Source organism: Oryzias latipes, chromosome 24 (genome assembly GCF_002234675.1).
Source record: "Oryzias latipes chromosome 24, ASM223467v1".
Classification (NCBI taxonomy): Eukaryota; Metazoa; Chordata; class Actinopteri; order Beloniformes; family Adrianichthyidae; genus Oryzias; species Oryzias latipes.
Genome location: NC_019882.2, coordinates 13505428 through 13530538, shown reverse-complemented (window position 1 = coordinate 13530538; position 25111 = coordinate 13505428). Strand labels below are relative to the sequence as shown.

Below are 25111 nucleotides of genomic sequence, written 5' to 3'. Positions count from 1 at the left end.
TTTAATCAGTTACAGTTTTCCTTGTAGGTCAGACTCTTCAGTGTTTCCCTGCTCCAATTTTAGCAGAATTCAGTAGGTTTTGTTTAAGATTTTTTCTTAGGAAAGGAACTCCAGAGAGCTTTGTTAGAAGGTAGGTCCAAAAATTTTCACATGGTCCTCCTCAACTTCTATAGTCTTTAACATACACGAGAGGTTTTGGTTCTTCTTTTTTTGGGAGTCATGAACAATGGAAATACAAAATAAAACAAATACAGCTTTCGATGTTAACAATTATTTTCAGTTTATGTTTTGGCGTCTGTTTATTGGGACTCAACCCCCACAGAAAATCCTGACAACAGAGGGAGTCGTCCATTGATAATGTCAAGCCATATGTCTCCGTCCACTGACCTCCTGTCTACGCAATAATCATTATTTCATTATTGCAGGTGTGTCATCATTACCAGTTATGAAAGGCTTTTTTTTTAACCTTTTTCTGCACAAATTTATCGACCCTTTCCATTCTCTGTTTGCTGACTTTCACTCAAGCACGTCACTTGAGGTGCCATTGTGTCCCTGACCTTCAGATTTGGTTGCCCTTGGTTGTGGCTTTTGCGGAAAGCTTCAAAACGAAACTTCTAGATCAGTCTCACAGTAGATGATGCATGTTTTTTTTTCCGGGCCCCATTAGATGGCTCGGTGAGGACGAAAATGGTGGCGTAGGCAACGTCTCCTACGTCATCGCAGGCCCACGGTTTGTGTGTCTGTGCCGGGGGTTTGTGCGTAACAAAAAGGGGGATTCCGCCTCTTTCTTAAAGCTCTTCTGTGATACGGATGGTTGTAAATATTTAGGAGAGGGGAGGAGGGGAGAGGAGAGCACTGGAGGGGTTGAGCGAAGAGGGTGTGTATAAGAAGCCTCAGAGGAGGCAAGCGTTTAGTTGTTGAGACCCTGAGCCTAAGGATACAAGCTGAGCCACCCAACTCCCCTGTGTCTGCATAAAGAGGGAATCTAAGCTATCACACTCACAGGTAAGAAAGGCACTTCCTTTAATGTGTTTCCACCTGTATTAGAAGATTTTTCCATCAGATTTAAGACTTTTGTTTGTCTTGCTTGCACAAATTATAGAAAAATAGAGCTGTTAATGTATTTTTATGAGTTCATCCCATCTTTTTCTTTCTCTGCTTGATCTCTGATTTCACGTTTTGACCCCTGAGATGCCTGTGCGCATAATCCTTTTCACCTGGAGTAATCTATTTTTCCATTACTCTGTTTGTGTCCCTGTGGCTTTGGAGGCATCACAGTCACCATCAGCACCACACGCAATGCACCTGATTACTACCTAATTAACAGAGTGGAAAGTTCAGGATCATCACAGATAAAGAAAAATGTAGAAATAAAATCATTGATATAGCATTAATTAGTTATATGTGACAATTTTAGAAATTTTTTAGATTGTGTTTTAGTTTTTTCCCCCTCAAAATTATTTTTTTAACTGAAATGAACAAAAGCAGAAGTCACTAAATGTGTTTTATTTTTATTTATTTAGAGTTTGATGGAAACATGACAAGAAAAACTTAATTTTCTTCTTCAATTTATTGTTTCCTGGAGTTTGTTCTGGCGTTTGATAAAGTCAAAGCTTGACAATTGAGTCAGCTGAAAGCAGTTATTATGCTAAGCACATAATAATGATGATTGTAATGATAATGGTAATGAATGTGCATAATCTATTCCCATTATCAGTAAAGACGATACTCTTAGAGAGGGGGAGAAAACGGGTGCTTAATGTGCCATTGTTGAATAAATGACTCAACGCTGAATATGTTTATGAAGGAAAGAACATTTATGAGAAAAAAGCCAGGGGTAGTGTTTTATTTATGTTTATAAATTTACTATTTAGTCGTAAAAGTTACACAGTTTGCTTGAAGGATTGTTTTTAGCTTAATTTATTTTTTAACTGATTCATAACCGATGATCAGTTGCAAGAGTTTTGACATACGTTTGCATAATATGCAAGAAAATATATATAGAGATTTTAATTTTGTCTAGTAATTATAAACCCATGAGTAAATTTGACTGGTATGATTTTAAACGGATCTTCCTTCTTTCCTTTTTTTACTAATTTTATTCGTGACGTTGCAAAAGCCCTTACTTTTACATCAAAGAACACTCACTGCTGATCATCATAAAGGTCTCACTTCCGAGGTTTCAGGTAAAATATTTGTCAATATTTGATGAATAAACATGGAAGTATTTGGTAAAAACAAAGTATAATTCCACAGCTTCATATTTTATTTAGAATTTTAAAAGCTACATTTTATCAATAAATGACCTAATGACCAATAAAACATTAATAAATTGTATTTTTCTAAACAGTAAAGTGGGACTTTTTGGCTCTTGTTGGACTAAACTGGACCAAATGGGTCTTTTAGCCTGAATGGTTGCAGACCCCTGATCTAAAGCTATATTCACACTTCCATTGGCCACGCATTATCGAACGGCCTCTTTCAATAAAAGGTAAATGTTTTTGTGCGTTATGTAAACACGCGTTTTGGGCTTCATGTATTCAAAACTCTCACGTTCACACATCACTTTGCCAGTTTCATCAACCGTTTTTGGGCTCTAAATATGCACATTAAATGTTAACCCAGGTCAAACTTTGACCAATAAGGGACTCTGATTTGATAGTATTGTATGGATAGTGTCCCTTTTAATTTACAGGAGTGTCAACTGTTTCAAAATTGATCATGGAGGCTAAATGACTAATTGTGGTTTTATGCCCAGATAAAGTTTTTAATATATCAGAATAGAGCTGTGACCAAAAAAAAAAAAGCCGGAAGAAAGATTCGTGAGATTTGTACCTCTTTGACATTTCACACCAAACCTCTTACAAATGTAGTTGGCAGACATTTGCTAGTAAACAGTAGAAAAAGAAGAAGAAGAAGTCCCTCCCTGTTTGTCACAAGTGTGTGACAAATGTGAACATAGTATGAGGAGTCCAGGAGAACCAGCCCCATATCATAACCCTTCCACCACCTTACTTAGTGCTTTGCCCAATCTGGTCTTCTTTGATGGAAGACATTGTGTTTTTTTATTTTGACCTACATGTACATGTGACACGCTCAGTAAGGTCTACTGGCTGTGAGGTGTGGTTCTTTTTTGAATGTTGATGTTTCTCACAGTAATTCAAGAACTTGTCTTTGTTTGAATTTACTCCTGTAGGATCGTTGTTGCGGTTTCTCCTCCTTTTATTGTGAAACTGTCAAATGTGTGCCGATGTGTGCACACTCACTTATCATCAGTAGTTAATTTTTTTGACTCAACTTGCCTTATTAATTCCCATGAGACAAGAAAGATCAGACCTTTCATGCCCTTTACCCACCTTTTCTTCAAAAGATAAAACTGGACTGTCTCCTTTTCATTGATCGCACAAAAATGTTTCTGAACAGCAAGACCCCAGAATGAAGCCCGACATCATTTATACCATCATAACCTCCTGCCCACAAGTATTTTGCAGTTCAGTACTTTTTCCAGCATTGCTGCTGTCGCCTGAGTCGGGGTAAGGAGCTTGTCTGCTTGAGCTAGATTGCTTTCTCCATGTCCAATGGATTTGTGCAGGTGTCAACACAGCGACCAGATCAATGATGACACCACATCATCTGCCTTTGACTCTCCACAGCTTTTCTGCTATAGAGTCAGAGCTGGTGGGCCTGCAGCACTGCAGAACAGAGCGCATCATTGCTGTGCAAAAAAAGCCTTTTGTTTTCCTGTTAGTGGGAGCTGTTTCTGCCTCAACGGGTTTTTTCTGCAACATTTTCAAGCCACTGATTTGACCGCTCCTTGACAGATGTCTCCATTTCCAGCAGATAGCTTCAGTCAGACGATTCTACCTAAGTTTTGGGGAGGAATAAAAGACTTAGTGGTCAAAACGAAAACACCCATCATTTGCAGTCTTGCTCCCCCTCCTCCCTCATCTGTCCTTTCTCCGCTTTTTAATAATCAGTTTTTGTGGCTGTTAGCAAAGCTGCATGGGACTAAACAATTGCTAGCGTGACTCTCACAGCGTGAGGAATTGAGCATCTATCTCAAAAATGCAAATACGGCCCCAATTAAAATAAACCCTGCTAGTGTAGCTGATGAAAATTGCGGTAAAGATGTGCTCTGATATGATGGTGTGGAGATAAAAGCTGATATGAATATGAGGAGTCACACATTCTAACTTTATGGGGTTAAATGAAAGCAAGAGAAAAGAAGAGTTCATCCTGCTACTCAAATCTGTGCACTCAGCAGTCTGCGTTAGATGAGGTCTCCTAAATAGCGATGTGCGATAAAAAAAAAACAGAGCAGGAGTTGGGGATGTAGATAAGAGGCAGTGATTAAGAGGTGCATAGATAAGGAGGATCACGACTACATGCATCACTCTCCCTGTTGCACACTTGAAATTATCTGCAGGTTATAACCTCCCCCCTCCCATTTTTTCTTTCTTTTTTATGACCTGTCAATTCTGCATCTGTGTGACAATAATGAGACCTGAAGGCAGCAAAAGGCCCGTCTAATAGGTCCGATGGTGTAATCTGCTGCAGGTGTGGTTCAAATCGGATTAGGTGGATTTTCTGAGTTTTGTTGTTTCCAGATCCATCCTGCTGGGATAAAAACACAACATCTCTGCTGCTTGTGCTTGTCTGAGCTCTTATCACTGACTGGTTATCTGTCGCAGCACAGGCAGGCTCCTGTGGACAAATGTGTAAATAGTATAGATAGAAGGTCTCATGAAGGGAAAACCTGTCAGGGTGGACAGACACTGGAGGGGGGTTAGTTTGGAGCCTGTGGAATAACAAAACAGAAGCTTTCTATCACTTGTTTCTAATTTTAGATTGTTTTCAGAAGTCCGCAAAAGGTTTTTTCCTAAGGATGAAATCTCATTTTTCACTATTTTAAAAGACAAAGCAATCTGTAAACTAATTGGAAATCAGCTGCACACGTTTTTTAATTGTGGCCCCGTTTAATTTTGAAGGTGAAAAAACCCAATTACCAAATGAATCCATTAGCCTTGGGACATTAAATTGGTTTGAAAACCGTCTCATCGCATGCAGGCAGAAAAACCCATGAGGTAGAAAGATAGATGCTATTTCTTATTTTAACACCTAATGAACCCTGATTTGTTGTTGCAAAGTCTGGTTTAAAAAATACACAGTTAGGACAAATAACCTGATGGGAAAAGAAGATTTTTTAAAGAGGTGGAGAAAGGGATCAAGAGAGTTTTGGGAGTTTTGGTATCTCTGGGAGCTCTGCACCACTTGTAGCTTGAAGAAAGGCATTTTCATTGGATTGCTGTGGCCAGTTAAATATGCCTTAAACTAAAATGTAATTATAAAATACTAACAAAAATATATTCTAAAGTCGCAAATGATTTTAAAAAATGGTCATCTAAACAAGTTAGAAAAACCAAAATTATATATAAGTTACAATGAAAGGCGTCTACAGCAGGAGAACAAACACAGTGTTTACTTTGACTTCAACTCCTGCAGGATTTTGAAGCTCTGAGGTCTTCAGCAGCTGCTAAAATGTGATTGAGTTCATTTATCCTGAATTCCTCTGTTTCTCTCAGGGTTGGTAGGTGAAATCGATCAGAGCTCATTAAGCCAGTGTTGATAAGTCAGACGGGCTCTGCTCCTAAGGTCACACTGGTGGGGTCAGGGTGGGAACAGCAGACACGATTTGATGTGCTGTCAAAGCTGGTCATTTTTCTGTCTGTCTGTTTCTAGATTTTGCTCTTTATCCCTGTGTTTAAAATCAAAACTATGCAATCTTACAGAATAAGAGTCTTCTTTATAGCATAAAATAGTGGCCCTTTTTTGCGGTCTCAGGACAGTATTACAATAATTTTGACTTCTCCATGACTGTTTTAATGCGGTCTGATCCACTTTTCCTTTAAGAAATATGGTAGAACACGTTTCCTGTCTGTCTTAAAAGATAAAAACAGACATAAAGACAGGCACCCCCCGGGCGTCTGCTGCCTCGTTATGTTCAGATGTTTCTTTAGAAAGCTTCAGACTGTGAGATGGGATTCCCAATGTAACTATGAGAAGTGCAAGTCTTAAAAAATAAAGACAAAGACTTAAAATGAACATTCCAAACTCAAGTCTGCACACGTGCAAAGAGAGACGGCTAGATAAGATGCTTTAAATTTGCTAATGTCTTTAAGGCAAAAGAATACTTCTTTTTAATTAAATGCTTCATGCATTTTTCTGTTTAGCTGTTTTTTGCTTTTGGAAATCATAATATTTAATAAACACATTTCTGAAACCCCTATCTTATAAGCGTGATTAAAACCTTTCTCGAAAACCCATCATATGTAACTTGGTTAATGCTTTCTGCCCTGTAATGCATCATCATTCCACCAGGGGCAGTAGAAGGGCTTTTCCCGCTCATTTCCAAATGGCTGCTTCCATGAAATCACAAAAACCCCTTTGGCTGTAAAAAGTTTAGCTAATTTTCAAAACTTCATGGTGATAACAACTCATATCATATTTTTACTTACTACTTCTATTGAGAGATGGAATATATTGGTAAAGCATAACTCTTGATGTTACAGTTACATGTTAAAAATGTATTAAAATTGAGATAATGGGTAAATAAGGTGCTTTTTTCCTAAGCAATCATATAAATATTTTTGCATAATGTTATTATTATTATTATTATTATATTAAACTAACATTGTTGACAGTAAATACTTACCAGCATATGATGATTCATAATATCTAAATCTTATACAAGAAATTCTATGTCTAAGTTTCATCAAAGGGTTTAAAACAACAGCTTAATTCCCAAAATTTGAATTGTCTGTGAAGTCTTTTGGGCTTTACAGGGTTAAAAGACACCGAGCCTATATTCTGACGTGGATGGAGACAAACCATCATCTGTACCGGTTGGCTCCTCAAACTATTTTAACTCCTAAATAGGATTAGGTTAACTTCAATGAGTGTGACAGATGGAGTGCACACTCCTCTCTCAATGGTATTCCCATTACTGATGTTGCCACTGGCAATTTTTGGTCAACATTGCCCATAAAACTGCATTCAATTTTACGTATCCTATAGCAGTTCATATCATTTGCATAATCTGTCTGACAGCAGCCACTTGACTGCTACGGCTAATGCATGATGCACTGCAGGGGTATGAAACTCCCGGGGACATGGCTTTTCCCTGTGGATACAAAGATGACACGATTTGTCTGGCAGTAGGCTGAGGACGCACAGCACCAAAGCTAACATTTAGAGTAGATGGTTGCACGTAATTTGAAGCAACTTTGCCCTCCTTAACAAAAAGCTGGCATGAAAGCAAAAAGGAAATGGACTTTAACGAAGAGCCAGATGCAGCTCTATTTTTAGAGGCAGGATCTTATAAAAAAAGAAAAGAGTGCTTTTACCTGGTTCCTTCCAAAACAAATACATTACTGAGCTTGCATTAGAGTTAACCAAGGCCTTGAAAGTGTTTTGCGGAAAAATGGTCCTCTCATGCATCTGCGAGGATGCAATCAGAACAAAAGTGCCGCCGCTCTCATGCATTGGTTTTTTTCTCAGAGCGCATCTCCTGTTAGCCCAGAATGTTTTGTTCCAATAGTCTTTCAAAGAAGCGGCGAAAAGTCAGAAAAAGGATTCAAAGGAAGCGACAATGTTTTTTTCAAACATTTTTTGGTTGATTTGGTTTCAGATTCAGTCCAATTTTGAACTGTTTTCGCATTTTTTTGGGCACCAGAAACTATATAAAAAATTCCACTTTCTTTCGTTACATAAAGTTGTGTGCAGGAAAAGGAATTCATAAAACAAAATTAGCATCAGCAGCTTTAATAAATGGGTGGAGGGGGCATCAGGGTATCATGGATTTGAGTGGTGAAAAAGAAAAACCCTTTGCTCCGTTATGACAAAGCTCTGACGCACTCTGCCTCATCCATTAGTTGTCTGTGTGAAACTGAAAAGCACAAAAGAGTCTGCTAAAGCGTTGATAACCCAGGGGTCCCTATGTGTCTGTCTCGTTTTTATTTTCTTTGCATGTATTTTCCTGGTCTTGACGCACCGTTCTCTTAAAAGACTGTCTTTTTCCATTCAAGTCCTAATGTTGTTCTTCATTGTCACATTTTGAAATATGGCAGAGACCTTTTTATCTCGTCTAACATATTAGACGACATTCCAGCTTCTTCCACTGACGACATTGAGCGTTGTTCATTAAGCTTCATCCAGAACAGATAGTGTAAAGATGTGGTCACTCTGGAGGAGGCAATGATTAAAAGGTCTCCTCTCACCAATGCCATCACATAGATTTATGTTCATCAATTTAATTGATTGATCTTCATATTTCGAAATCCATGAGTACTTTACGACTTTACACTCTGTAATTGCCGGTGGGAGGTGCATGGATCTGTGAAATTGACCAATTAAAAGCAGCGTACTGTGTGAAGTAAAACACAGCGGACTGCAAGGAAGCAAAAATGGGCTTAAATCTCCAAGAGATGTCTGCCTGCTCCAAAAGAGCAGTCGACAATTTATTGTTTGTTTCAGAAAGCGCATTTTTGGGTGGTGTTCACACTGGAGAAGCAGAGAAGGGCTTCTTCTTGTTCTTCTTCTACTGTTTAGTAGCACATGTCCGTCACCTACAACTGGATGAGGCTTGGTGTGAAATGTTGAAGCACCAACGCGCATTCAAGCGACCACTTCCGATGAAAAGTATATGTGAACTCGCATAAACGCTTCTGCAGACAAAACTTTTAAAGTCACGTGTTGCAACATGTGTTTTTATGACCATTTTCCGGCTCTACATATATAGTGCACATCGAAAGTTAAACTGAACTTTGATCAGTCAGGGACTTTGGTAGAGATTTTGGATAGGGTCCCTTTTAATTCATGGCAGTACCGACCATTTAAAAATTGATTAAAAATTAATCACTGTGGCTGGTGCCTCTTTAATATATTGAAGTAGAGCTGTGAAAGAAAAAATCTGGGGCAAGATTTGTACCGCTTTGACATTTTGTGCCAAGCCTCTTCCAACTGTAGGTGGTGGACATGCGCCAGAAACAGTAGAAAAAGAAGAAGAAGCCCCTCCCTGGTTGCCCAGAGTGAACACCATAGGCTGGTCAAAGAAACATTTTGTGCGTTCTTGAACATGCGTCACGTGTCTGGTGTGTCCGTAGCTTAAGAGTAGCTCATTTGCGGATTTCAAAAAGCTCAGAGATGTTGGTGAGGAGGCTGACCATGAAGGGTTCTAAAAGTAAGAACCAACACTTTAAAGTAAGTAAGTTCTACAATGAACTGGGAGTCAGTGGAGTGCTGCTAAACCTGGAGTGACTCCTTTTGCTTTTGTGCAGCAGAGCCATGACACTCGTTAAAAGACCATTGTAGTTTGAGTAGTGATGAAATAAAGACCTTAACAACATCTTCAAGTTCTTCTTTGGATACCAGAGAACTCAAGTCGGAGATGATCCTCAACTGGAAGAGAAAGCTTCTGAGTAACATTCCAACATGGTGACCAAGTGACATTTCTGACACAAATATGACAAAGATTCAGACGGCTGGACTGTAAAGTGCTGTAAAGAGACCAGTTATTCCTCGATGATAAGAAACCAAGATAACATGTCATTGTTTTTAATTAATACAAACCCTTTATAGACAATTGTCAAGGACAGCTTCTGTGCTTTGGTTGACGTCAATTTTTGAATTTGTGTTTACCTGGTTTTAAGGCCTTTTAGGATTACATGAGGCTTATTATGTCCATACTGTATGTTAACCTTGGTAATAAAGAAACATTATTTTTAGTTGTTAGAGGAACTGAATCATTTTTAAGAAAACCACACAATATCACTTACTTTTTGAAAAAATAAAAATAATGATCTTATCAGATGTAGACACAGCTGCAACCCTCACACTTCAATGGAGGGAGGTGAGATAACTTGGTAACATTTGTCATCGTTTCTGGGAGGTTTCAAGGCCGAAGTGGATTTAATCTCACACAAAAACTGCCCTTTAAACAAAGATGTGTTTTTTCTCTTTTCCTAATGAATACATCGATGATGAACTAAAGGTTATCCATAAACATTTTCTTAGCTGAAATATAGCACATGTAATTTCCTGCTGCAGACGGATGGCAAATGAGTAACTAATTTAACAGAAGATTGAAATGTAATTCAAAGTATTATTAAACACATCATAGCCAACAACTCAAAACTTGATTGGCCACAAATTCATCATTCTTTGTCAGATGTCAAACAACTAAAATATTCTCCAAACGTCTCCCAAACTTTTTAAAAATTAAGTTTAGAATCTGTGGAAGAAAGTTTACAATTAAAAAAACAAACCCAAAAAAAAGCTTTTAAAGCTTTACCAGGATATATTAGGCTTTATGGATTCATGCACTATATTTAAGTCTTTATGGAATTTTGCGCATTTCATGCTCAGCTAAAAGCATAAATGATGATATTTCCAAATAAAACTCTGAGCATGTAAAGGCACACAAATGGGTTCCTCTTGTCTAATTACAAAAACCTCAATATTGCTCAGCTTTTTTCCATTCACGGAGGTTTGGAGAGGCTGCAAATGTTGATTCGCATTAATAGACTCTGGAAGAATAGTATAAATGCGTAAAAAGCCGTGTCTTTGTAATCCAGAGGCACATCCGGCACCCACATCATCGCTCACGCCACGCTGCTTCACTCATTTGTTCGACTTAGAAAGGGCCACTTAGAGGAGAACATGGTGATTTCAAATGGTCTTAGTCAGCAGGATGATAAATGATCTTCAGCCAGGCAAAACAAACAGCTCTTCTGATGATTTCTCATTAAGATGTTTATAAATGTGTCCGAAATCACGCATGACGGGCTCTGTAGGCCACCGTTTGTTTTCTGACATTTCTTTGGTTTCATCTCATTGCATCCCTAAACAACACTCAAGTTTCCTATTTGAAAGATTTTTGTTACTAGCAACAACCCTTCAACTTCTCTGGTTTAGAAGTTTGAAGTCAAGAGTGAGTTAAAAAGACAAAAATGAATCTTTCAAATTGCAACTTGAAGTGATTTGATGTAATTTTGCTCTCTTTCTCTTTGTATGTGCCTCAATAAACAGTATGTGGTCTCATGTCCAATGTTCAAAACGCTTGATTGACAGATTCTCTGAAGCCTGCTTTCTAAAAGAAAGGGTGTGTACTTCCAACAAGCTCACTCCTGATTGGCAAGAATGGCTACCATAGAAATGAAGACTCAAAAAGACTGACCAATAACAGCTTAGTGACGATTTGTGGTTCTAACATGACAGCATCTGTTTTGCGAAAAAATGGCGACAGAATTTACTTAATTTTGTTGGAGCTGGAAGTAAGCAATTTATTATGGGTGACAACAGACTCAATTGGTTCAGTTCTCATATACAGTCAATGTAAGTAACTTCTTGATCAAGTGTGTGACACCCTTGGGCAGAATAGATGTCCAGCCTAAGGATAAATAAAATCTTTCAGCCCATTCTTTGGTGTCAAAATGCACTAGTTGTGCTTTTAATTTTGTTCTTATCTATAATTTTGTCCAGGTTGGGAGGGAACACTTAGTAAATCCAATGAGAATGCTTTCTTTACCAATCAGGGCATCTTTCTTTCTGTCAATCTATGTTTTCTGTTATGTGCACACCATCTAAGAAAGCAATATGTGAGTGCCTTTCCTTTGTCACCTTTGTGTTATTAGCGGATATTCGGGCGGGTGAGTGACAGAGCCGATGCAGCCCGGAGATTGAAGGTCAAGTAACAAATGCGCACACCTGGTTCATAAATTTATGTCTGAGACAACAAGAGTACTCTCTTCAGTCTGTCCTCCTCCAGCAAATATCTGCATCCAGAACTCTAATCTAACATCTAAATTCGGAGGCCTCATTTTGTTTTAAAACCATGTTCTGCTTTTATGACACCTGGAGAAAAAATGGTGGTGCAACAATACTTGTTGCCGCCGCAGGGTTTAACCCATCTCTGGCTTTTAAGGTAATCTCTACAGTATAAAGTAGAACAAATCTCCAGCCTCCGCTTTTACAAAGAAACCAATCAGCGAAGCGACCCTCCAGCCTGCAGAGGATGATTCGTATCCTCTGGAAAATACCTGTTTGCTCATTTATTGCCTCTGGTTGTGCTCTCCACCCACTCTGTTCATGTCCTGGCTGACCACTTTTCCATTTCCAACAGTTTGACTGGCCACACAAAAACCACTTAATCATCTCTATAAATTCGGATTGATGCAGTTTTGTGTTGTCTCTCCGTCTGCTGTGTCCCCATAGGCTGGAGCCACGTATTATAGCCAGAACATCACAAGACTCTCCGGCTGGTGAATCCCTGTTCAGAGACCTGCTGGGCTCCGGTTTGTACCTACTTTTCCAGGCGTGCTGAGCGATGAAGATCCCTCTGTGGTGCCTGGTGGTTCTGCTGGCATGCCTCTTCAGCCCTGGACATTGTGACTGTCAGGGGGAATGTGTGGCCTGTGGTCTCCTCCTGCAGCAGCATCAGCTGCAACAAGCCTTCAATACCATTGTAAGTACTTTAACTATTCTAGCTCACATATTTAATCGGTTCCTCTTTTTTGTTTTCTCCCCTTCTTTGCAATAAAATCAGAAAAAAAGCTTTTTTGGAAGAAATATTTAAAAAAAATATAGTAAGCAGTCCTTTATTTTGAAAAACTCTACATGCTTTTAAGCAATAATTTTGTATTTTTGTGTCAGCTTTCAGTCACTGAAATAAGAAAAAATAACTTTTTTAAAAGACGTATTACAAAAATAAAGCATTCTTAAATTCATTGTGAAAAAAGCAACATGCTCTTAGAGAATAAAACTTTCTTTGATTTGATTTTTCTTAGAGTTAGCTTTCAGTCTCTGAGATGAGAAAAAAAAAGACTTCTTTAGAAGACAAAATATTTTTTTTTAAAATAGAAAGCATTCTTAACTTTATTTTGAAATACTCAGCATGCAGCATTCTTTTTTAAAGAGATATTTAAAAAAAAGCTTTCAGGCACTAAGATGTCTAATATATGTTGTTAATTGACTAAAACTGGGTGCTAAAAATAATTTTGAATCAAAATGTACTAAACTGAGATTTTAGTAATTCATCTAATACAAACATGATACTACAGGGTTTAAATTACTCATACATCCAAACTATAATTTCCAAAGACAATAATTATATTAGGGGTTGGCATGCAGAATAGTAGGCTGTAGTTGTTAAAAAAAAGGTTTTTGTGTAATTCAATGACAATAAATAACCGTAAAGTCCCTTTTAAAAATGTGTAACTTCTAACATTTTCTGAAACTAGAATAAAAATTAGAAAACAACAAAAAGGTGATGCCCTTTTTACTTTTTCACATTGAACAGTTGACATGCACATTCGTTATTTTCTGGGTTTTTTCATTTTATGCAATTTAGGAGTAAAAATATTATAGGTTTAATCAAAATGTTTCTGTAGCATTGCAGGAAACGCTGTGGGATCTCTGTTTGCACTGAAATTAATTCACTGTGACTGATTTATTTAAGCATCTTAATTATTAAAACACTAAATGTTGTAAGGAGGCTCCTCTGCTGCACTGCTCCTCTGTGAAATTAAGCTAAATTCAAATCTTTGCAGATTTAGAGATCTCTTTGTAGCACATGTCACTAAAATCAGTTACAACCCATTTCTGTTATCATTTTTACATCAACCTTTGCAACTAAGTTGGCTCGTTAGCTTTTGCTAGCCCTAAAAAAGTTATGAGTCTTGTCAATTTAAAATATCTGGAAACCTTTATTTGCTTGTCTGATTTTATATGAACTTCCTGCTCTGGGAGAGTTGGCAGAAATTCAAGATTCCCTTTTATAAAGCAAAAGGAAAGCCCTGGTTCAAATCCCTCCTGGATCCATTATTGTGCTTGTGTGAGGTTTCTCCAGGCATCGCAGCTCCCTGCAGTCCTTTTGAAGCCACAGACACACATGGCATGTGATGCGTATTCAAGAATGCACTAATGCATGGACTTTTAGCCCATGCTGTTCACAGTGGACATGCGGGGAGGGGCTTTGCCTTCTTTCTTTTTTTCTTCTTCTACGGTTTAGTAGTAGCACATCTTTGCAAGTTAAACAGACTCGGTTGGGAGCAACTGAATTTTCCAGTCTGAATACACCCATAGACTTTTCATTGGAAGTGGCTGCTTGAAAGTGCATTGCAGAGGACGGTGTGAATATAGCTATGGGTTAATTGGTGATGCATAAATTGTCCCTTAGGTGTTTATGTTGTCATCTGTCTCTGGTGCAATGAACTGTCAAACTGTTCAGGGTTTTCCCCTCCCCTCACCCAACAGTTGCTAGGAAATGGCTCCAGCAACCCCATGAACCCTAATACGAATAGGCAGGTTTAGAGGATGAGTGAATGAAAGGAGGATAAGTCAGAATGCAACATCAAGGATTTTTCCACTGTGCAAAATCTTTGTATTGAAAGCCAAACTATTTGGATCATGTATATTAGCCATAACTTCATTGTTCAAAATAGTTTTCTATGGTGCCCCTAAAGTGTGAATCACATCAACAAATCACTCAATGCAAAAACATATTAAAGATCAAAATTAAAACAGCAAAACAAATAACACAAAAAGCACTACATTTTAAAAATCAAATAAAAATTCTAGAAACCAAAACACAATTCCAAAAAAATGAAACAAAATAAGAATGAAACGCTTCGGAAAACACAACAACTTACCGGAACAGGTAGGAACTATGAAGCATCGCTGATTGGATGAAGACGTTTGATTTTTGACGTTTGAGTTTTTTCAATGCCTGTTCAATTTCCTCATACCTATAAAGGTTTTTTGGTTAGTATGGAGCATACCCCGTACCACTTTAGGCTAAATAACCTTCGGTTGAAATGATGGACAAACGTCATCATCCAATCAGCAATGCCCCATAGTTCCTACCTTTTCTGGTACGTTTTTACGTATTGTTTTTAAGAGATTTGTTTGTGTGCACTTCAGGGCCACCGTAGTTTTCCCATCAGATGTTATCAATTTGTTCATTGCTTCACATTTCACGCATGACTGAGCTCATATGTAACATGTATGGAAGGTTTGTGTGGGGTCGCACATGTCTGTCACAGCAAAAACAATGAAGAAAAGCAACAATTGCAGATTTTTAACAAAAGAAAAATGACAACCACTCATGTTGCTGTTATTCTACCAGTATTTCTGTGTTGTTTTTTTTTGCAGTTTTAATACATTTCTGTCAGGCAGACACATTTGTCCAACAAACCTACAATATGTGACAATATGGTCCTCAGAAATTGCACTTTTTACATAATGGGACAACTCTGCCCATCTTTGTATTATTATTTTGTAGGTACAGAGCTGCACGGGATGTTTGCATATGTATGAATCAACAGCAACAGGCCTGTGCTTCGTGACCAACATGCATCCTTTTCTACTCAAACCAAACTTCCACACAGTCTCATTTCCAAGCAGTCCAAGACACATCAGCGGGCAAAAAATAGTCTGTGGGCGTCCATGAATAGCAGCAGAATGGCTAATTTAGCTGATAATGATGCAGGGAAAGACAGCTGGGACCTTTTTGGGAGTTGTAATGGAACTCTGTAATTGACTGCTCCTCAGTATCACCAGCTCGGGTTTGCAGTGGTGACTGACACATTTTATCAGCTGTTCATTGTGTTAGCCGCCTTTCCATTGAGCCCCAGATGGAACCCACTGAGCAATTCCATTGTTTGCCACTCCAGACTGTGTGAGGCCGCTGTTGTTTGTTAGAATGTCAGGACCCATTGATTTATTAATGCACACACCTCCACACTGGAGCGTGCGTCCGAGCTCCGGGATACGCTGTGCACACACTGACAGAGGAGCCTCCATCCGTCCTCCAACTCCATTCATTACATAACGTTGCTGCAAGTTAAATGCCAGCTTTTGTTTACATTTGTTCCAATTATCCTGGATGAGACTCGTAATTACACAGTCTGAGCAGCTTCTACATGCTGACTTTAGCAGCTCTGTACTGTTTGGCCTTCTGCACAAATGTGACTTCTTGATATCTTAACTTGGACCTCTGGTGTGTGAGTTCTCCTGCACTAATTTCATAAAAATATATATATATATTGAGACATCTTAAAATACTGCAAACTTTTTTTCTAATATTCTGAATCATGGCTGTCTAAGGATATGGTGAGTCAAAAGTTTATGGTATGGATTGTGAATAACATGAAGCTAAAAAAAAAGACGTAGTCATTGTTTTGTTAAGTTTTTCACACTTAAATGGTTCAGACCATTTCCATGACGATGACATCTGTAAAACAAAACACAGCGTTTAAATTAATAAATTTGGCTTGGAGGGGGAAAAAAAGGCTTGCCTTATAAAATATTCACTTCCGCTTGCTAAATTTTAAAATCAAATCAAATCAAACTTTATTTATAAAATAGCGCTTCTCATGCACTTTGTGCAGCTCGAAGCGCTTTAACACTAAAAACAGTAAACACACAACATTACAATAAAAACCCCAACCCACATGACCCATGGCTCCCACGTACAATGAATTATGACTATGTAACTGTAAAATAAATAAATAAATAAATAAACAAACAAACAAGTATGGCTCGGCTCTGCTGTGAGGAAACAGTATCTGGGAATCCTTTCATACCAGGAGCCAGCCCGGCCAACGGAACATCGCCACAGTGCCCACCCAGACCGGGACAACACCGGGGTCCCCCTCACAGCCTGTAGAGAAAGCTGTAAAATTAGACCCCAGCTGCCCCAGCAAGGGCAACAACTGCAGCAACAACCGCTGACCAAGCCGGCAAGCCCTGGAGGAAAAGATCCCCTCAAGAAACACTGGGGCTAAAATCATAAGATGATTTATTAATTAATTAAAAACAAGGTTTGGGGGACTGACTTCTGTTTGAAATGCAACAACTTTTACTGACAGAGTGAGGCAAAAAGCATGAAGTTGCTATCTTTAGAAATGTAAACACCACAAAAAAGTCTTTTAATTGTAAAAAATTGGCTGACTTCCATAAACCACGATGAAAGCCTAACTGTACTGGAAAAACTATCATGTATCATAATACTCATATATTTTTATGGGTGGAAAGATCTGCCAGTGAAACTACAGTAGACCTTTACAAAACATTCAAATAAACAAACTAATTTCCACAAACTAATATTGTGTTCCAGCGAAAACCTAAGTTTCTGTACACAAAATGTTACTTTCTGCCGGAAAAAAAATAAGTTGTCCACACAAAACTTTAATTTGTTCCTGCAAAATATTAATTTGTGTGCACAAAATATTAATTCATGCCCACAAAATACTAATTTGTGCACAAAAAGCTAGTTTGTGCACAGAAAAAGCTAAGTTGTGTGCACAATGTGCTCATTTTTGCACACAACTGCTAATGTGTGCCTGAAAAATATCATGTTGTGCGCACATAATGTTAATTTGTTCCTGCAAAGTAGACTGGGCTGGACAGAGTGAGTGTGACACTACCCATAGAAAAGGCCTTACTTCTGGCTCCAACCGAATGAGGTCAGTTCAGTGCAGACGTCAGTAATCCATATTCCGAATAAAAATCAACAATAAACATGGAGCTTGGAGGTGGTAGTGTTATGGTTTGGAGCCATTTAATTTCAACGGAACCATTGAGGATGTGCAGAAAACATTTTCCAAAAAAATGTGAGTCTTGTTTCAGCAGAATGAAAAACAAGTATTTTTTCCCGAAGGATAAAGTGTTTTTTTTTTGTAAGATCTGTCCTTTTTTTTGGCTTCTAAGCTGTAAAATGGTGTGAAGCTTTTATCTTAACCAACTAAAAGCAGCGTTTTGCCTCCAAACACACTAAAAAAACACTAAAGTCAAGCTATCCAAGCCCCTCCATCCAACAATCTTTGAAACTCCCTTCATAAATATATTCATATAATATTTCCACAACCCCTTCATTCTGTCTCAAACATAAACGCATACACAATCATCTCATAAAACCCTTCAGATGGCTGAATCGATCTGACGTGGAGGATTCCCTGGTGTGCTCATTTCATTTAGGATGGATAATTAATTTCCGCTGATAGATTCACAACGGAACTCCCTCTGCCCTGGTTCCTTTGATGTGAGCAGGTTTTCCCTGATAACAGTACCGTTTATCTCATTTGAGCGCGATTCAACGACTAAAGTAAATGGGATTTGCTGCGAAGCTTAAAGTGAAATTTAACTCAGAGATCTTGAAGAACAGGGAGGAGGGCAGGGATAAGGATGCATGAATCTCTAACTCATTTCCAGACAAGCTTTTCACAGAAATAACAGACTTTTGGACTATTCTTACAAGTTTTTATGGGTTTCATAGAAATTCTAATTGATAAGAAAGAGTTTTGTTTTTTCTAAAGAAAATTCCCCAAATGAACTATCTTTAAATTATTTTTTATACTCTCATTGAAATCAAAAGTGTTCTTCAGAGGCTGCCACATGTCCTTCTCCTTCCCCTGGTACAGTTTTGATCCATCAGGAGTCTTTGGGCATCAAGACAGCTGTCAAAGTGTTGATAACAAGAAAGAAAAGTCATTTAAAAAATGGACAACTTAACTCCTAGCAAAAAGAAAAATCATTTTCAAGACATTATCATTTTAAGAGCAAAATCATCACCTTGGGTCTTGGGGAGTCAGTTATCGGCAAATGACATCAATTACCTGCTGTCCTTCACACTGCTTTGTAATGTCTTCCAATTTGGCGCTGACAATCATTCCGCAGTCGCAGATGTCACATTTGTCAAATGATAGACATTTCATATGGCCGTACAAGTTTCCATGCCTGCTGAACGCAGCAGGAACAAGACCCATTAACTCTTATGACACAAAATCCGTCTGAGTTAAAGGACTGTTTCCTGTCCTGAGCTCCGGATCTGCCAGGATGTCACGCTGTCTGTCTTTAGCATTGCTTCAGCGTTTTTTTCCTCCTGAGCAAATATTGTGCATTATAAATATCATGAACTTGCTATTGAGCTACAAAATTAGCCTTTGATTACAGCTTATTGGTGGGAAAATAAAGAATAGCACACTTGGATTATTTATTACACTAAAACTGAGAAAATTTGCCAAGTTGGGACATTTTTTGGTACATTTAGACACAATTCCTGGTTTAATTCCAAACATATTAATGCTTTATAATCATCAATCTTTAAGTCTTTCTATTGATTTCACATACTTTTCTGCCAATTTGATGATGTACTGTAATTACGGTAGTATGCATTTTCTAAAACTAAGACATTTAATTTGAGTGAAATGTCACCTTGTAACATCTTAAATATAGAATGATAATGGTACTTTGACAAGAAATACACAATTTAGGGGATGGACTGTCATTGCTTTTTCAATTAGTGAAATTTGGTTTTCTACCTATCCCACAAGGGAAGCAGTGATCTATACACACATCCACACTTGGAAACTATTTGGTATTTTTATCCCCCAATCCAACCCCTTAATGCTGTTTCAAACAGAGAACGGCATTGGGTCCCATTTATTAGAGTCTTTAGTATGACTTGACTGCGGATTTGAACTCACAACCCACCAGTCTCAGAGTAGACACTCTACCACAAGGCCACTGAGTTGGTTTAAACCTTTTTCTCCTAAGGTTGTGTATTAGAGACTACATAATTTATGGTTGACACAGAAAATAATATTGTGATATGTTGTTATTTCAACAAAGTCATTGGTTAAAAAGTCTGCAGATGAGTCTTCATTTATTGGCTTTACTAATACTAAATTTTGTACAAAATAATAACTTGTGTCCACAAAATACCTCTTTGTGTGCATAAAATGGGCCCACAAAGAGCAAACTTGAGCTTAAAAAATACTAATGATAATTATTAATGTAATAAAAAAACAAATTTAATGTTTTTTTCATGCCCATAATCATAAAAGGCATTTTAATTTGTAAACTTACATCGTTAGACTCTCTTCATAACTTCTTATTTGCTCCATGAAGATCACTGGTTTTTTTTAAACTCTTTCATGACCAAACAAATTTGTTTTTTAAAATAGAAATTCAAACTTTGAAATTAACTGCAGCTCCTAAATAACATCAAATAACAATTTTGTGAATCTGAATAAAATGGAATTGAGGATTTAACAGTGATACTCACCCTCAGGTATTGGTAAAATGAAGATTTCGAAATGGATTAATTACCATTTGTTAGCTTTAACCCTTGTGCTATCTTAGATGACCCCACCCTTACATTGACGTGTTATTCCTACCATGACAAAGGTGGATAAAGGTGGACAGATTTCATGTAATCCTTGGACACTAGTGAAGATCACAAATCACTGTCTAGTGGGTCTAGATGACCCAACTCCCAATGTTGAAGTGCCTAGGATAGCACAAGGGTTAATGGCCCACTCTGAAGAAAAATTTGTTTTAGGTGTTTTTGACATTTTTTGTTTCTCTGATGATAATAATAATAATAATAAATTTTATTTCAAGCGCCTTTCAGGTCACCCAAGGTCGCTGTACAAGGTTAAAATAAGAAAAACAGAATAAAACGTCAATAAGAAATTATCAGAGTAAAACATGAGTAAACATAAAGACATAGTAAAAAAAAATAATAAATAAAAACATTTAAGATAGATACATTATAAATTATAGGATAGAAAAACAGACAAACAGACAAATGAGGTTGCGATAACTGAATGGATTAACTGTATGATTGTTTGAAGAGATGGGTCTTGAGTTTGGATTTGAATAGTGGCAGTGTGTCGGTGTTCCGTAAATCTGGAGGAAGAGAATTCCACAGCTGAGGGGCAGAGCGACTGAAAGCTCTGCCCCCCATGGTGGCAAGACGGGCAGGTGGGACATGGAGTTGGAGAGAGGAAGTGGAACGGAGAGATCGGGAGGGAATGGAAATGTGAAGAAGGTCAGAAATGTAGGGTGGAGCCAGGTTATGGAGTGCTTTGAAGGTGATGAGGAGAATCTTGAAACTAACCCTTTGTTTTATGGGAAGCCAGTGTAAGTTTTGGAGAACTGGTGTGATGTGGTGTGATAACGGGGTCCTGGTGATGATGCGGGCTGCAGAATTTTGAAGAAGCTGCAATTTTTTGAGTGTTTTATTGGGCAAACCAAACAGGAGGGAATTACAATAATCGATCCGAGAAGTGACAAGACTATGAACAAGTACAGCAGTTGTATGAGGTGTGAGAGAAGGGCGGAGACGAGATATATTGCGAAGATGAAAGTAAGCAGAACGGGTGATGTTATTAATATGAGATTGGAACGAAAGTGAGCTGTCGAGGATGACACCCAGACTCTTTACCTGGGGGGAGGGAAGAACAGAGAAGTCATTGACAGAGATGGAGAAGCTATTGGATTTGGAAATAGTGGATGGAGTGCCTACAAGGAGGACTTCAGTTTTGGAACTGTTGAGTTGCAGAAAATTTGAAGAGAACCAGGAATGGATTTCTTGCAGACAGAGGGTAAGGGAGGAAGGAGGAAGTGATGAGGAGGGTTTCGTAGAAATGTAGAGCTGGGTGTCGTCCGCATAGCAATGGAAATTAATGTTGTGTTTATGGAAGAGAGAACCAAGAGGGAGGATGTAAATGATGAAGAGAAGGGGACCTAGGACTGAGCCCTGGGGAATACCAGCAGAGAGTGTGAAGGTGTTTGACATATGAGGTTTAATATAGATAAATTGACTACGGTCTGATAAGTATGAAGAAAACCATGATGGTGGACAGATATAAAGAAAATAAGCTTAAAATTGCATTTCTAAATTTTTCACTTATTTAAATTGTTGTGAATCAGAAACACGTGTTAAAATGTCATAGAAGACGTAGAAACTACAATCATCAGGCCACAAGCTTCCTGCTCCGCTCCATTCTGGCGCATCCACTTGTATGACTAGATTCATGTACGCCTTTGTTTTCCTCGTCTGAGCTGCATCTGAATCAAAACTACAACTATAGCTCCAATATCACTCACCATATTTGATGCACCGCTATTATTTGGGTGAAGATGTGAGGGACTGTAAGCAGTAAAAAGTTGGATGATGGGAAGTAGTGGCAGGTTCACTTCGTGCTAACAGTCCTGCCTACTACTGCACAATCATGATTAAGAGACCACCGGGAACACTTTGAAAACAAATCAAAATAGGATTGGAGTGGGACTTTAAGTTAGCTTTTCCTGTATTTGTATCTCAGCTGCAGACTTTATCTGTCAGCTGCCACAAAACCTTCACACATTTTTCAAAAAAAAAAAACACATTCTGGACCCAATTTTAAATACACTTTCTCCACAGTTTCCTGTCCTTGAAACGTGCGCTTTTACAACTCGACTCCTACTTTGTCCCTGCAGGTGTGTCTGCTGGAGTGTGAAGGTCATGCTTCCTCCTCCCTCACATGGGAAGTGTGTAAACGTGCCTTGAAGCACCAGGAAACACTTCAAGAGGGAGGCGCTTTTTTGAAGAGGGGAGGGGAGCAGCTGAAGCTGACCTCCGAAGACCTGAACTCTGACAGTGAACTGCTGCAGCCCGCAGACCGTTTTCAGGATCAGGATCTGGACGACGCGGACCTGCGCAGTGTCCAGTATGACTCATCCCTGCAGGAATCCTCGGAGGAGGTGCAGAGCCTGGATCCCCGCCTGGAGGGCAAAGAGGAGACGCAGAGGGATGACAGGGATGTGAAGGGCCAATCAGAGATGGATGAAGATAACGACAGTTTACAGGTCGTCTCCTTATCTAAACGCTTTGGCGGCTTTCAGAGGGGGCGCCATGGATACAGGAAGTTGATCGGGTCCCCCATGAGGCCTCTACAAAAGCGCTACGGGGGCTTCATAGGTGTCCGGAAGTCTGCCCGCAAATGGAACAGCCAGAAGCGGGTGAACCAGCTGCTGAGGCAGTACTTGGGCATGAGGAGCAGCCGCAGCGGCCGGTTCAACGCCTCCATGAATCGGGCATGGAGGCAAAACAAACTCTAAGTCTGTCTGCTGTTGTCACCGGATCCCCTCCCGTTACCTCAACCTGCCAACCATTTAATTTTTCAGCAGCACCTTTGAGTTGGACCTGTGATGTCAGCATCGTGATCAGAGCAGACTCCATCTCTCTGCACCTCTCTCCGTGTCTCTGAGTAACTAAAATGTTTTGACCGTGATGTCCTTCTTCTTACACATGCCATACTGTGAAATAAAAGAATTAGAGAAGTGCAAATGGAATATATTTTTGTGTGTCAGTAAAATAAAAGGGGCCATTCTGAGTTTGGACAACTGGTTGGCTGATGTTTTCCCAGATCCTTGACTTCTTATTGAAGGCTCTTTCATACCTGCGCTGATGGGATGCAAGTGTTTTTCAACATTAAGGGATGGATTGGACGGGAATGCCCAAACGCACAGATTTATATAATCTATGAAGCCCCCTGGACATGGCATTAAAAAACGGAACCTCAAATTAATAATTTTTGGCCCCAAACTAGTGTTTTCTGGTCACAATTTAGTATTTTGTGCACACAAATTAGCATTTTATTAGCATTTTGTGAGCACAAAAGTCTTGTGCATACACATTTTTATTTTGGTAACATCAATTACTACTAAACTGTGCTACAAATAAAACTATTTGTTTGCACAAACGACAATTTTGGGTGCAAAAAATGCTAATTTGTCATTACAAAATGGTATTTTGAGCACACAAATAACTAATTTGTGCCCACAAATACCAATTTGTGCACACAAAATGCAAATCTGTGACCACAAATTGGTAATTTAATTGGTAATTGTAAAATAATTTATGCGTTTAATCTATTAATTGTATTACTGACCAAGTAATTTTCCAGCTTGTTGTGCCAATAAATTATTAGAGGGCACAACAAGCCACTAATTTGTGCTAGAATTTCTAATATGAGTTTACAAAATGGTAATCTGTGCTCACAAAATAGTGATTCGAGGCACAAATTATAAATTAAGGAAACAATTTGTTGTTATTTTTAATGTAATTCCAGGGTTTCTTGATAATCACAAAAAGCATTTTGTAAAAAATGAAATCTCAATTAATTTAGTCATTAAATTGCATTTCTTTATCCGAACCTAAGTTTCCCTTCGTGTCAAAGTGGAAACAAGTAATTAAATTGGAAGTTATGTCTGTGTGATGGTTCAATAAGATGTGAACATGTTCGGACAGTGGGACTGCTGAAGCACAAACTCCTCGTTATTGCTTTAAGAATCCAATTTACTGCTTAAAAGGTTTAATTTACTAAATACAATAGAGATACAATTGCTTTACTGGACTTACTCGTTTGCTGGCGCTACCCCAAAAACATGCTTCTTTATCCTCATTTGTGCTCAAAATGTGGTGTGTTTTGTTTGTCACGCAAACCTTCCGGGTGATGAGTTTCGTGGAGATTGAACAGCAGGTTGGCAAGACGCCCCAGCACTCACGAAGGCGGGGCAACAGCGCCCTCTGCTGTATAAGGAGCAGAACTGCAGGTCATGCAGTGAAGCTGAATGCAGTCCTACTAACAAAAATACATTTGTAAAAAAAATAGCTGTCGCAATACAAATATATATAAATTAAATAAAATGCTGCAAAAGTTAGGAATTATTAAAAAAATTTAAATAATTGCTTAGAACTAAATCTCAGAAACTTGGTTACTTTATAAAATAAAGAAGTTTACAAGGACAAATAAAATTGTATTTTTGTATTAAGGAAAGCATTTACTCTAAAATGGAAGCAGCTGAAGCTGCTTGGGCCATTAATCTTGTACTATTAAATATGAAAATAGGTCTAACGGCTTCAAATCCATCACCATGATGCACCACTGAACAGAAGAGGCTCGAGGCAAGCTGCACATTTTTGGTAGAAGGATAAAAAAAAAAACAAGAGAAAATCATTGTTTTGCCTCTTAATAGTATTAACTAGTTTTGGATTAACAGTTAATATAGTTTATGCTTATGACTGTGCAGCTGAGTGTGCAAAGCGTGCATGTGTTTCTCTGTCAAACTCCACGCAAAAACATGTATGTCGTGAGTGCAGTGTTTGTTTCCTGCCACATATTTTGACGTTTTCCTGTTTACTTATATGAAATATGTATAAAAAATATGTAATAAAATAGTTTGCTACTCCTGTCGTCCACTGTCTTGCAGAAGAAACGAGAAA

The 25111-nt window shown here is 38.4% G+C and overlaps 1 protein-coding gene across 1 annotated transcript; it reads left to right on the top strand.

Moving 5' to 3' along the window:
- The first annotated feature begins 824 nt into the window (after nt 1-824).
- LOC101160779 (proenkephalin-A) lies at nt 825-25078 on the top strand. Its single transcript, XM_004083817.3, has 3 exons — nt 825-1005; nt 12271-12520; nt 22324-25078. The coding sequence occupies exons 2-3, from the start codon at nt 12383-12385 to the stop codon at nt 22942-22944; spliced, it is 759 nt and encodes a 252-aa protein (XP_004083865.1). The 5' UTR covers nt 825-1005; nt 12271-12382; the 3' UTR covers nt 22945-25078.
- The last annotated feature ends 33 nt before the right edge of the window (nt 25079-25111 follow it).

Coding starts and splice junctions, on each gene's coding strand:
- LOC101160779 (XM_004083817.3), top strand. CDS start 12,383: ATGAAGATCCCTCTGTGGTGCCTGGTGGTTCTGCTGGCATGCCTCTTC. Junction 12,521..22,323: donor AACAAGCCTTCAATACCATT/GTAAGTACTTTA, acceptor TTGTCCCTGCAG/GTGTGTCTGCTGGAGTGTGA.